Genomic DNA, 13,914 nt, shown 5'->3' with positions numbered 1-13,914 from the left:
AATGTTTGAAAAAGCATTAGACCGTCCAGCCCCATTCAGAAGACAGCTCTTCTGGTCTTTTTGTAAAGTTCACTGTTAGATTTACAGTGCAACCTGTCTTCAGCAACTCACCAAAAGACCAGCACAGACAGAGTTTAGCAGCAATGGCAAACACTGCTATACTGAAATCTTGGGGGGGGAAGAAACTGTTTTCAAGCGGTTGCGTAGGAGTGGAACTTGGTACTTGAAGCCCATTTCATGCATTTCTGACATGCTAGTTGGAAGGTAACTGCCAGTAGGAAGACCAGACTCAAGGTTCTAGTAGCACAAGTAACCACTGGTGCCACTCTGGCTTGAATTATCAGAGGATTTTTGTACTTGGAACTTTCAGTTACTACCCTCACAAGTACAGCCCTGCTGTGCCCTTACTTGTAGATTAGCACTGCTGTTTGTCCTGCAATGTTTACTTTGCTATACTGCATAGGGAGCTCTAATCAGATGGTGATTGCAGGTTTCTTCAGCAGAACCACACAGAGATTTCACAAAGCAAAGTAACCCAATGCTTGCCCAAAAGATGGGGCACCTTGCTAGGACCCTGATGGCCATAACTAGTCATGCAGTGCAGGGAGCGGATCAAGACAGAATACTGCAGTTTGGGAACTGGAGTTTCTACAATTCACATCACTGTATCTAATATAAGAGTGCACTCTGCCCAACAAAGTCTAAGCGCTGCAAAGCTGCCCAACTGCACTTTCTGAATAGCATATATAGCTTTGACAAGTAAGTAGTCCTAAAAGCAAATCCACTGATGCTTCACATAGCAGACTGTTTGAAAGGTGGCAGTTACGCTCCATGTGCAGTAGGTGTGTTTTTAAGCTCTACATGCACAAGCACTTTCGCTTGAAACCCTCACCATGATTCTGAAACACTCAAACAGTCTAGGTGGGAACAATGCTGCTTACCTTGGCTTGTGCGGAGTCCTCCTTTGTTAGTATAAAGAGAACATCCTGGGACCAGAGGCAGCTAATGGGCACATCCAGGATGGAGATGTACTTCCGGAGGAGGTTTACTGACTTGAGCGTAAGGACCTGGCACCCTGAGCAGAGCAACAGGAGAAAGAATGCAAGACAAGGGTGATTACAAACTCAGAGTATCACTAGGGTAGGGAAAGCCCCAGCCTCCATTGTGACAGCCCACCAGAGTCCAAATGATATCAGAACCTACTTTTGTGCCATGTGAATTTGTAATCAATTTTGTTTGCCTCTGAGCCATTCTGCTGAGAACAAACATGGATTCCCATGAAAGAAACCTGGGTCTAAAGGGTGGACGTTTTTTATTACAACCTCGGTTATTTCTGACCTTATTTGGGCCCAGCCCTGTTCCCACTGAAATGTATGGGAATGCCAACAGTGTTATCATTTGAAGATAGTTGAACAAATAGCCCTTGGTTCCTTTGAAAGGACAAACTGTCCTAATTTTCAACGTGCTTTGCTACAGACACAAATGTGTTCAGGATTTAAGAGCCATTGCATGAGATATTAAACATGAACAGGTGATTACATATTAACCCATCACCTGGCTGTTTGTCAGGCAGGAGCTGAAAGGAATGTAAAGAACTGTGGTTCATTTCTTTGAAGTCAAAAGTTAATTGGTAAATTTCTTTCTTGGTAAATTTCATTGAGTGCTGAGCCCAGCTGAGGTCCCATTAAAGAAACGTAGCTCCGTAGAAGTGAGGTTTCCTGACACTCCAGGAGCTGAAGTTGTTATGCTCTGTTTTAGGCATTACTTTGAGAGTGACATACAGGAACACTGTATAGCAGTGGTGTGCAACCTACAGTCCCTATGCAGCCCACTGGGGCTCCACCTGAGGCCAGTGGACCCCCCTGGCTTTCCCCTCCCACCATGTGGCTCTCACACATGGAGGCACCAGAGCTCCATGCTTCCTATGTCTACTCCTTCCTCTCTGCACTTTTGAAGAGGCTGTGGATCACCCGATTCATGCTCCATCCCTGCTCTTCTCCCTTCCTCACAGAGCTGGAATAACGCAAACAGCTGATTCATGGTGTTCCAGCTCTAGGGCAGGGGAGAGGATGGAGCGCAAATCAGGCAATTCATAGCACTCTGAAAGTGCTGGGAGGGATGGGGAGGAGCAGGTAAGTGCAGGGCTTCAGTGTCCCAGTGCATGAGAGGTGCATGGGGGATGGAAGCTGAAAGCGAGGCTGCAGGTGGAACCCCAGGGGGCCACGGTCTGCTGCAGACACTGAGTAGGAGGACGGTCACTCACCATACATGGGTGCCCACCCCTGCTGCTTTAGACACAGTAGGATCTGCAGTCAGATGCATGGCAGCAGGCCCCTGCAATCTGAATGGAACTCTGAAGGGATGGTGCAAAGGGAGGACTGAGCTGTTACAAGTCTGGATCATTTTAACCCCAGGAGAACCTAAGATCACATCTAATATTGCTGCATTTGGGGACTGAGGTGCTTCTCTGCTGTCATTGTGTCCTCACGTGGCACCAGCTTGGTGGTTCTCAAAGGGGACACTATGCTGAGATCTTGGGAAGAAGTTAGCCAAGGTCTTACCTATCCCACAGCAGAGAACGAAAAGATGCCTTCCCCTTAAAAGTCCACAGGGAATGTGCATTTGTCATTTTGGGACCACCACGTAGCTGGGGCTTGGGGTGCTGCCTCTGTGCCTTCTCTATTTCCTTTTTACTTCCACGTGCAAACATCATAATTATTGCTCCCACTTTTTATTATTCCCCAGTTACTAGATGATTTTCTGATCAGTTTATGACCAAAGTTTGGCCAGTGCAATCTAGCAAGATCAGCAATAACCTCTCCCAGCCTTCTTTTGGGAAAGGTTTACAGCTGGATTGTTTCAGAGGGGTTAGTTAGCAACAGGTTTGACAGAGCAGAGCTAGCTTTCAGCTTTACTTTCTGCAGCTCAAAGGGGCGGGGCCAGAGGGCAACAGTAGGTTTCCATCCAGCCCCAATAGTTCTGGAATAGACAGCAACACCAGGTGTGTGATCTGGAATTTTCCCAGAAGCGTCACCTCAGTTTGAATGCTGCTGCAGGCTCACACCCGGAGGAAGTCTGCTATTAGTCTGCAGGGTAACAGATAAGGTAGAGTAAATATTGTCTAGATTATTGGGATTGTTAATACTGACATTAGCAAAGTAGCCAGGTCATTAAGAGATGTGCCCAGCAGATGGCACTCTCCAATGAAAATTGTAGATGGAAGAACGCAACCACCAGATACAATTTACTAGTGCTCCCATTTAGCAGATGGCAGTAAGCTCCGAACCCTGCTTTTCAACAGATGCATCATATCGGAGCTGTACCATGTACCTGATCTGGGCCTGTCGAGTGGCAGCACCAGCCTGTTAAAAGCGATTGTTCCTACCCTGCAGGAGGCGGCTGAGGCAGAGGGCCCTGATGTCCTACCAGGCTGCTTGCAACTAGTCCACCTGGAAGTATTGGACACCAGAGCCCTGGAACCTGTGTGCCAGGTGCACTTTGTACCACTCCCCTTGCACAAAAGACCCTCTGTGGTACAGGTGAAGCATGGGGGAGAATGGGGTGCAGGGGTTCAGACTTTGGTCCTGGACCTGACACTAGATCCCAAACTGCAGTTCAGACCAAAGTTTAACTGCTGGCTCCTCTCCCAGGTTGCTGCCATCAGCATGGCAGGTGCGTATGTTTTTTCGACCGCTGAGCGTATGTAGCTCAATGCTGCCAAGGTGACTCCCACCCCGAGAGGGGATTGTCCTATTGCTTGAAGTGACCTGCTGGTGTGGAAAGTGGCTTTCATTTACCCCAAAGCAAGTGAATTATTTTACGTTCTTTAACTCTAGGGATTGTCAAACCTCTTTCAGTGCCCCACAAAATCTGCAGGCACATCCACCTTGTGTGCGCAAACCAGCAATGCCCCCTCATTCTGTAATCACAGCTAAGGAGACCCCGGCAAGCTTCGCCTGCCAGACCCAGTTTGTGTTCACTCAGTTGGGGTGTGGACGGCGAACTTGCTGTTTTACCCAGGAGACCCTCCAGTGTGGCAACGTGCTTGCTGTGTAACTGGCATGCTTGGCTGTATGGCATGGCAGAGGGGAGCCACTGAAATGGATTCCCTGGCCTTGGCGTTTCACATTTTGCTCCACCACCTGTTTGCCTCTCTGTCCTCTCCAGTGGGGGTGGAAAGAGCAAACATAGTGTGAAGGGCCTTTTCCTTGCCTGGATTGCTGTTTACGAGACTTGGCAGAGCCTCCAGGGCACACAGGCACAAAGTCGGAAAGAAAGATGGCCTAGGGTTAAATGCTGAGGAATTGTGAACCCTAGGTGCTCGCTGCAGGAAGATGCCTACCCCAGTGGTTCCCGACCTTCTCACTAGCGTGGACTCCCAATTGTGCCCCCCCAACTATTTGCAGATCCCCATCAAAGTCGATTCTATTTCCTATGATCATTTTTTATTTTTTTCACGGCCCCTCTGCAACACCCTCCCAGGACCACCTCCCAGGGGTATACAGACCCCAGGTTGGGAACCACTGGCCTACTCCTTCCCTATTTTTCTAAGGTGTATTACTTCATCTGCAAACACATGGCCCTTTGCTTGCCAAGCCCCTGCAGCTGGGACGGCTCACTACCTGCTACAGAAACACAAAAACCATTGCAAGTGAATTTAGTGCAGCTGACTGCCCAACAGGCTGACATGCTCCGTGCCCAGAGCAGGAAGTGCCCAGGCAAGTGCAATGTAAACCTTCTGTAAAGGAGCCATTTGCATTAGCAATACAGCCAGGGTCACAAGGCTCCTCCAGCAGAGAACCTTTGGATGAGAAAAGGCGGTGAAATGAAGCAGGTGGGGAACGTGCAGTCCAGCTCCAGATGGGAAGGGCTCAGACTCGAAGCCCTTCCTGCCAGCCACAGTAAGAGGACAGGAATGTCCAAAGGGGACTACACATTGGCCTGCTCCTGCAACCCCTCAAGCAAAGACCCAGAGAGGAGACAGTTCTGACTGTGACCCCAAGATAGTTTTAAGACAGTCTATCACCTGCTTTGCCAATTGGGAATGGTGGCGTTGACCTCTCTAGCCCGGGCATCAGCTGCTGAAGCCCAGTCAACAGGGCTTTGTATTTCAACAGCTGTGTGCGAGACGTGCCTGGAATGAAGCAGGCTCTTAGCATTTCAGACTGGGGGCTTGTGCTGGTCCTGCTATACGTTAGAACACTGGCTCCTCTGGCCAGGAGCTGGTGATAGCTAGACTCCGAGAGATGGATGTGCCATTGCCATGGATATGTATGTACCAGCTGCCCTCAGCTCCAGAATCAGGTACTTGCTCAGAGATGATAAGGAGGCCTCAGCTTCAGTTTAAAAGCAGCCTACTGTGGCTACACTTCATAAGGATTATGAATCAAAGCAGGATGCTCAGGGTATTCATTTGCGTACCAACCCTCCCCCCTGTGCCCTCCTAGCTCTGGGACACAGTGAAAGACTAGCTTCTGCATTTGCAGAATGATTTTCTGTGGCCTCTTTGATCCCATGGGCTTATACATGTTCAATGGCTGACATAGCTCTCAGGTCCTGGCAAGGGAACAGGCCACGTCCGTGGGCTGAGTGTACTTTTCAGCTGTCCTCCAGACGGCTGAGGCAGGCCCTGACTTCATTCTCATTTAATTAAGCCCTTCTGATGCATGGCGTGGCACGCCTGCCAGATCAAATTCTAAATACCAGGAATTTCAGTGAGACTGGACTATATTTGGAAAGGCTTATTGGAAGCCGGAACATGGGAGCTCCCTGCTCCTTTGGCATTGTAGGTCACGTATGATGTGATGTAATCAGAGCAGCCAGCCTCATGCCTATCTCCAGGGGCCCACTGGTGCTGCTGGAGAAACTGAGGCACCAGCAATGCTGGTTTTACATTGGTTATCTGAACCGTTCGTAGACATGGGCTGTCTGGCTGCAGAGGGCAGGGCTAAGCTGTCCTTAAACCCAGGCTGGTCAAACTGCATAAGCCTGCTCAAGTCCCTTCAGCATAGATATGGTCTGATATATCTGCATCCTCACTGCCCGGCAGTAACACCCAGGCACTTGCTTTTCATTGCTCCCAGTCCTTTGCAGTTTCCTCTGCTGCTCCTTTCAGACCCAATTTCTGTGCAGTACTCAGCACACACAGCTCTTTGCCCATTTAAAACATCATATGGACAACACGGGGAGAGGGCAGTGTGAACATTCCTCTTCACAGAGGGGACACTTGAAGCACAGCTAGGGGACATGACCTGACCATGGCCGCAGAGTGGCAGAGTCGGGACCAAAGAGTAGGAGATTCTGGGTTCTGGGCCCACGCTTGCTTCGTCATACTTTAACTTTCAGGGAAGCAAAACCACTCTATGACACACCCAAAACCCACCACCCCAAGGATCTCAGATTGGACAAAGGGTAGCAAAGTGCAGATGATTTCTGGATGCTGGGTGGGGACCTCTGTGCCCTGGGGCAGAGTTGATTTCCTGAGTTCCCTGCCAGAACAGATCAATGGGAGGAGTTGGGGGTGGGGAGGAATAAGGGCTGAGGATCTGCTCCAGGGGTAAAACCATTGTCAGGATGATGGCTAGGGAGTATATTGCTGTCCCATTGCATGGGTAGGGACCTCAGACCCTGGTTGCCAATCAGCGTGCCGGACCATTCCCCCAATTAGCATCCCTAGCACAGTTTTAATACATGCGTCTCATGTTGGCCATGTTGGTGAGGGAATCTGACTCAAAATAATACAGCTAGGACTGTGTTTAAATTTGGTTTTAAAGCAGTGACATTACTGAGGTCTCCATCTGTCTGCATTGCTCAATCCCTTGTCTCTTAATGTCTGGGCCTAATACTGTATTTAAAACCAGACAAAAGAACTGGACAATGAGGCAGAGGCCTAGAAACATCAGCCACATGCACACAGAGCGAGGCCAAGAAGCAATGCTGGGGTCCACAATTCAGACACCTGGGGAGAAGAGGGTGCCACTAAGCCTAACTCAGATCCTGGAGGAAGCCAGCCTGAGTGATGCTAATGCCCTGGCCCAGAAAGGACTGAACAGGAGCACTGAGCTCAGGAAACAGCATGAAAGAACAAGAGATCAGCTGCAGACTTCATTTGCATTGCAAAGAGGTGGATTAGTTCAATGGGGACCTGGACACAGCATGCAAATCAGTAGAGTGGTGATGTCTGCAGTGTCACTCATGCTTTATTTCAACGTGTGACATACCTTCAGGTAACTTCCTCTCTGAGTGCAGGTACCTGTGGGTTGGAAGAGACATCCTGGTGAACATAGAGTGAGTCGTCTCAAATCCTTCTTTAAGTGTGTATCAGCACTGAGGGCTAAATCTCACACACACACACACACACACACACACACACACACCCCCCTACAATAAGCAGTCTGGAGCAGAGGCTGGATGCTCTAGCTCCCCGACCCTCAAAGATAGCACGTTTGGTTCCCCACAAATGATCTTGCTCCTAAGCCAACATTACATTCCTGGGCCTCACTGCTGAATGGCTGGTGGGGTAGGGTGTGTCTGGCTTTCAACGACCTTGTGCTCCAATATAGGAAACTCTGTGAGAAGCCACCAGATACCAGTTGTCCGTGGTCGCTATGGGCCCGGGGCTGGGTTCAGCGTAGCACCCTTTAAGAATCCATGTTGAACAGAGGACTTGCTCAGGAAGTGCTAGGCAGGCTTCCCCAGTCCATGCTGATGGGGCTCTACAAATTTAACCTGATCATGCCATGTTGCCCACAACCACATGCGTTTGAACACACTTCTGTTTCCAGTGTGTTCGAAGCAGACTGTGACCAGTTCCTGGTTCTGGCCTTGGCCAGGGGAGTGAGCTGCTGTCCTTCACTCAGTGTCTGACTCTGCGGGTTTAGTGACTCCATTTTGATAAGAGAGCACTGCCGCTTCCGGTTATCCACTGAGCAGGGGCAGCAGGGGCTATGTCACGGCAAGTTCTCTGACGCTGCCCCCCGCAGGGGGCCTCAATCCCAACCCAGAAGGACCTGGTAAAAGGGAAAAGCCCTTTAGAAAAGAGAGCAGATGGGGCCCAAGTTCAGTGGAGATGTAGAGAGTGGAGTAATTGATCTCAGTAAGTCTGAGTGGATGTCACATGCTGAAGGGGTGGGAGGGTGGTTAGCCTCCTTCCCCGACAACGTTCTTGTTTCATCTTCTATGACTCTGCCCTTCCCCCATGTTTAACTCAACAGCTATGCCCACACCATCATTTACATCTCCACTGGCTTTGGTCCAGCCTGCTGACGGCTGGAGCTGCAGCTTTCCAGCAGATGGCAGCAGGAGTAGTTATATAGCTCGGCTTGTTCTCGCTGAGAAGAAAAACAAAATAGAAAACGGACCATTTGGAGGAAAAAGGACAACGATTATTTAACTCTGTGTAATATGTAAAGAGATTGTTATCATCTCTGGCTGGTGCAGTGCCTGTGTAAATCAACCTGGGCAAAACGTATATTGTATGGAAACTGCAATGTGCCCCTAGTCATTTTCAAACCGCAATTATCCCTGGCTACTGGTTAGTTTCAAGGAAAGGGATTAACCACCCGGGCATAGACAAAATAGGAAGTGCTGAGTGATGAATACACAAAGCAATTCAAAACAGAAGTCAAGGCAGAGAAAGGCAGGACATGGCAGTTCTCAAGAGCAGCGGTCAGGAGGCCAGCACCCTAACTGAGCAGATTCTTCCAGCAATGCTCTCTCCTCCTCCACAGGCTAGATCCATAGGGCAGCCAGTGTAGGAAACAGCCCTTGTACTATTTCAGCCAGTTCAAGTCCCACTAGTCAGAATCCTGCCACTGGGGTGACAGGCACTGACAGGGACACTCAAGGGAACAAAGAAAAGAGCTGTCCTAGGAGTGTACCAGTGATTGTCATCATCACTCATCAGGAGCAGACTGCCTGGGCCTGCAGGGAAGGGAGGTGCACGATAGGAGCCGCATGAGGGGTGGGCAGTTGTGCTCACAGAGGGTCCAGAGGAAAAAGCACCACTGGCCATTCAACTTCTGTTTTGGTGAACATAGAAGAGCTTCAGTGCTGCGACTGCAATGCCCGCCCTCGCTCCGACCTGGGTACCGCTCCCCCCTGCTCCAACCTGGGGTACCGCTCCCCCCCTCGCTCCGACCTGGGTACCGCTCCCCCCCACGTACCGCTGCCCCCCTCGCTCCAACCTGGGGTACCGCTCCCCCGCTCGCTCCGACCTGGGTACCGCTCCCCCCTGCTCCAACCTGGGCTACCGCTCCCCCCCTCGCTCCGACCTGGGGTACCGCTCCCCCCCACGTACCGCTCCCCCCCTCGCTCCAACCTGGGGTACCGCTCCCCCGCTCGCTCCGACCTGGGTACCGCTCCCCCCTGCTCCGATCTGGGTACCGCTCCCCCCCTCGCTCCGACCTGGGGTACCGCTCCCCCCCACGTACCGCTCCCCCCCTCGCTCCAACCTGGGGTACCGCTCCCCCCCTCGCTCCGACCTGGGTACCGCTCCCCCCTGCTCCAACCTGGGGTACCGCTCCCCCCCTCGCTCCGACCTGGGTACCGCTCCCCCCTGCTCCAACCTGGGGTACCGCTCCCCCCCCTCGCTCCGACCTGGGTACCGCTCCCCCCCTCGCTCCGACCTGGGTACCGCTCCCCCCTGCTCCAACCTGGGGTACCGCTCCCCCCCTCGCTCCGACCTGGGTACCGCTCCCCCCTGCTCCAACCTGGGGTACCGCTCCCCCCCTCGCTCCGACCTGGGGTACCGCTCCCCCCCCAACTTGGGTACCGCTCCTCCCTGCGGTACTGCTCCCCCCCCGACCTGGGTACCGCTCCCCCCCCCTGCTCCGACCTGGGGTACTGCTCCCACCCCTCCGACCTGGGGTACCGTTCCCCCCCTCGCTCCGACCTGGGTACCGCTCCCCCCCTCGCTCCGACCTGGGGTACCGCTCCCCCCCCCCGACTTGGGTACCGCTCCTCCCTGCGGTACTGCTCCCCCCCCCGACCTGGGTACCGCTCCCCCCCTGCTCTGACCTGGGGTACCGCTCCCACCCCTCCGACCTGGGGTACCGCTCCCCACCTGCCCTGGGGTACCGCTCCCCCCTGCTCCGACCTGGGGTACTGCTCCCACCCCTCCGACCTGGGGTACCGCTCCCCCGCTGCTCCGACCTGGGGTACTGCTCCCCACCTGCCCTGGGGTACCGCTTCCCCCTGCTCCGACCTGGGGTACCGCTCCCACCCCTCCGACCTGGGGTACTGCTCCCCACCTGCCCTGGGGTACCGCTCCCCCCTGCTCCGACCTGGGGTACTGCTCACCCTGCCCCCCCGCTCTGACCTGGGGTACTGCTCCCCACCCTCTGGCCTGGGGTACTGCAACTCCCCCTCTGCTGGGCCTGGAGTAATGCATCCCGTCCCTGCTCTGGCTTGGGTCCCTCTGCTCTGACCTGGAAGACTACTTCCATCCTGAGCCAATGGTACAGCCCCAGCTGAGCACAGCCCAGTGCAACGTTACTGTGAAGTACACATGGTTGTAATGCCTCCAAAAATCAACAGACTCATCAGTTCCTACCTCTTAGGACTATAGATGGGAATAAACTGTGCTTGCAGAGAAGGCGAGCGAGGGTGAGGTAAAGCTCTACCTCCCACTCAAGCCATGTTTGCTAACAAATATTCCTCCCCCAAATCAATCTTCCAGCTCCTGCCCAGACCACTCCTGCAGCTCTCTCCTGGGAACACTTCCAAGTGGGGGAGAGGTTGCAGCTCTACGCTGCTGCCATTTGGGGAATGCTGTTTTACAGATTGGCCATGCCGCGGTTTGGGTGAAATGTACGAGTCTGGCATGAGGTCATGGCAGGAAAGGATATAAATGGGCTCCCTCGGCTTGTCTCCTCAGAGACTTTTATTAGGAGTATTTCGCAGCAATGCTGCAGCAGATGGGCGGTGCTGAAACTCAGGCTGGTGCTTTGCCCAGCAAAGCGGGTGGTTCTGAAACTTAGTCACCGAGCACCATTTACAGGCCACAGGATCCCTGCTTGTGCTGCTTTATCATCTCACTTAGAGGGAAGCTCCAAGACAGGAACTCTAAATCCCCTTCGGGGGAGGGAGAGGGGCGAGGAAGGAGGATCCCTGCACAAAGGACACACAGAGTCTCTGAAATCCTGCAGAAAACCCAGGAAACTGCTCCACATCAGAAGATTCCTAAGGGACCTGCAGTCTCAGCTCTTCAATCAACGGGAACCGAGGGTCCTCAGCACATTATAGGTGCTCAGCAGTTTGTAACATTAGGACCTCAGTGTTTAAGCAAAGGTCTTTGGACTAATATCTTTGGACTAATCCAGAGGTCAACACACAGGCAAACCTCCCAGTGAAGTGCACGAGCCAGGTCCTGCACAGCCCTGATCCCAAGTTCCACTAAAGCCAATAATGAGTGAATAAAAAGCAAATGAGGATCTTAGGGTTTGGCCCACAGGGAAACCGGAGAGAAGGGAATTTTGCTGAGATGGGGGCAGAGTTAATGTCTGGGTGGGTAGAGAGCTCTGCTCAGCAAGGAATCCATTCATGGAATCCATGACTGCACTCCAAGAGGGTCACACTCTGAGAAAGATAAAACCTTACATGGTATTCCCTGGGCTATCTGCTCAGGCACACTGGGACATACCTTGTGTGGGAGGGGATAGCACGAAATGCAGGTTTTTATGACACAGCTGGGGCTCCATTCAGGTTCCGGTCCCCTAAGTTGTCCAATTAATCTAATGAACTAGATGTGGAGCAGGAAGAGCAGCTAACCTCCTAGGAGTCCCAAAGATGTTACACACAGCAAGAGATTGGCCAGATGTTGAATGTTTACAATCCGGGCCCTAACTGCTCTGGCCAGCTGCATGTTCCCAGCGCCCCTGTGTAGGCAAAACACAGCCACAGACATTCATGCAAACTGCGCTCGTTCATGTTTTAGCAACCAAGGATAGGCCTCCCCAGTCTGAAGAAGGGCTGACCCAGGGATCTTCCACTTCACAAATGACAGAGCAGCTTTATTGCTCACACTTTTGCCTCTGCATTGTGCAGGGGTGAAGTGGAAGGCTGTAGCTTTAATCAGCTATACAAACAAATGCCTAAAACCGTAATGATCTGGGGGAGGCCAGTCCCAAAGGCATAGTTGATTGTTGCTTAGGCACAGTCACTGTTATCAAGTAAACAGCTGTGCTAAGGACTGAAAAATTTGGTGCTTTCTGTCTGACCTCCTCGATTCCCTCCTGGTCACTTGGAATACTAGGACTAGTAAAACTGGTCAAGAGAAAACACTGAAACGTGCAGTACAGAACCTTAACTCTGCCAGGAGGGACTGAAACATGAGGTCGCAGCACCAGAAGGAAATGCTCAGGCCTTAGCTGTTTTTCCTTTGGAAGTCTCATCACTGGAGATTGGCACTAGATACTAAACAACTCAGACTGAATCATCCCAGGAAACCCTTCTCCAGGATGGAGCGAAGGGGCTTCCAGGAAAAAGGGAGGAGGTGACATGGGAAACCACAGGGCTGCCTTACCTTTGCATTTACATGGGGTAAATCAGGAGTAATGCCATTGAAATGAATGGGGCACAATTGTATAAAACCAGTGTAAGATCAGACTATGGCTCAAACTCTCTCTAGTGTGGAAAGACGTCCCGTACAAAGGGAGCAGTGGGTGCCACACACCTAATCATCTGTAAAAGCACCTGCTACTTGCCCATCACGTCTCTAAGATCAGACTGCACAAATCCATCATAAGCTTAGATTCCAAAGTCGTAAAGCAACTCGGCAATCTTCAACCTCCAAGGGAGTTTTGTCAGAGCAAGGCCTGATGGCTTTGCCTGGTTAATGGACTTTGTCTTTACTTTTATATACCTATTTGAAGTTGCACTTCATTAAACCTCATACCCAAGTATGTCACAGACTGCTGTGCAACGTGGATGGGACAGGAAATGTACACATGTCCAAAACACACATCAACTTTCCTGGGGCATCCATGCGCAGCATATTAAAGATCCAAGCCAGGGCACTTAACCACAACGAAGCATCAATGACCCTAAAAGAGCATCATTATCAGATCATAAATGACAAAAAACACTAAGCTCCCAAATACCATCTCTACATGGCTTCATTTAGAATCCACTGCTGAGTTTACAGCCATTCTGAAGCAAATTGGAGGAGTTAGATCATTCTTCCGAAAGGAATTGACAAGAATTGCTCACCTAATGACACCCTGATGTAGGTTTTTACGCAGCATTGTCGATATAAGTTTTATGGATGCAGTTGCTATAACAACATAATGCACAGTAGTTAAATATAGCAGCTCCTATTTTCCACTCAGTTTGCTTTGCCCTAAGCAGAGAAAGGATTATTCTTTCATCTTCTAAATGGGAAGAGATGGATTTCGCTGGAGGAAGCGGGTATGCAAACCCCAGAACAGAACGTTCCATTTGATCGTAGGCAAACAAAACACACATTCACTAGGCAGGAGGGTCTGTTTAAAATGGAAATACCCTGTGGCTCATGAAAACCTAAATGGTCTTGACACCACCCATGACATCAGTGTGAAACCCCATCTTTCTAAAACAAAAATGCTTCTAAGCGTCATCTAAAATATGAGTTTTCATACTTGCCCACTGCATGCACCTTGTCAGTAATCATATTCATTCTGGTAGTGCATAGGGAATAACCAAGAACCCATTGAGCTAGGCACTGTACAACAGCATAACAGCCCACACAATGAACAGCTTACAAACTAAACAAGCTCATGTTATCAGAACACGCTCTTGTGGTCACCTCCCCTCTCGTTCAAGATGGATTGGGTCACCTCCCATCCATGCTCCCAAAGCAGGAACAGCTCAGGAGGATGAGGTGGAATGTGAGGACAGCACAGGTGTATTGTGAGCTGGCTTCAGTGCAATACAGTT

At 51.2% G+C, this 13,914-nt stretch overlaps 1 protein-coding gene across 1 annotated transcript in view; it reads right to left on the bottom strand.

Annotated features, from left to right (window-relative positions):
- PIGL (phosphatidylinositol glycan anchor biosynthesis class L) overlaps positions 1 to 13,914 on the bottom strand; it is an 85,967-nt gene that overhangs the window by 754 nt on the left and 71,299 nt on the right. The window contains exons 5-6 of the mRNA XM_075013274.1: positions 7,221 to 7,252; positions 942 to 1,075 (exon numbers count right to left, since the gene is read on the bottom strand). Coding sequence (XP_074869375.1) covers positions 942 to 1,075; positions 7,221 to 7,252 — 166 coding nt within the window. The remainder of the gene's footprint in view (positions 1 to 941; positions 1,076 to 7,220; positions 7,253 to 13,914) is intronic.

This window comes from Carettochelys insculpta, chromosome 19, assembly GCF_033958435.1.
Source record: "Carettochelys insculpta isolate YL-2023 chromosome 19, ASM3395843v1, whole genome shotgun sequence".
Lineage (NCBI taxonomy): Eukaryota > Metazoa > Chordata > Testudines > Carettochelyidae > Carettochelys > Carettochelys insculpta.
The sequence above is the reverse complement of the archived record's forward strand: the minus strand, read 5'-3'. Positions and strand labels throughout refer to the sequence as shown.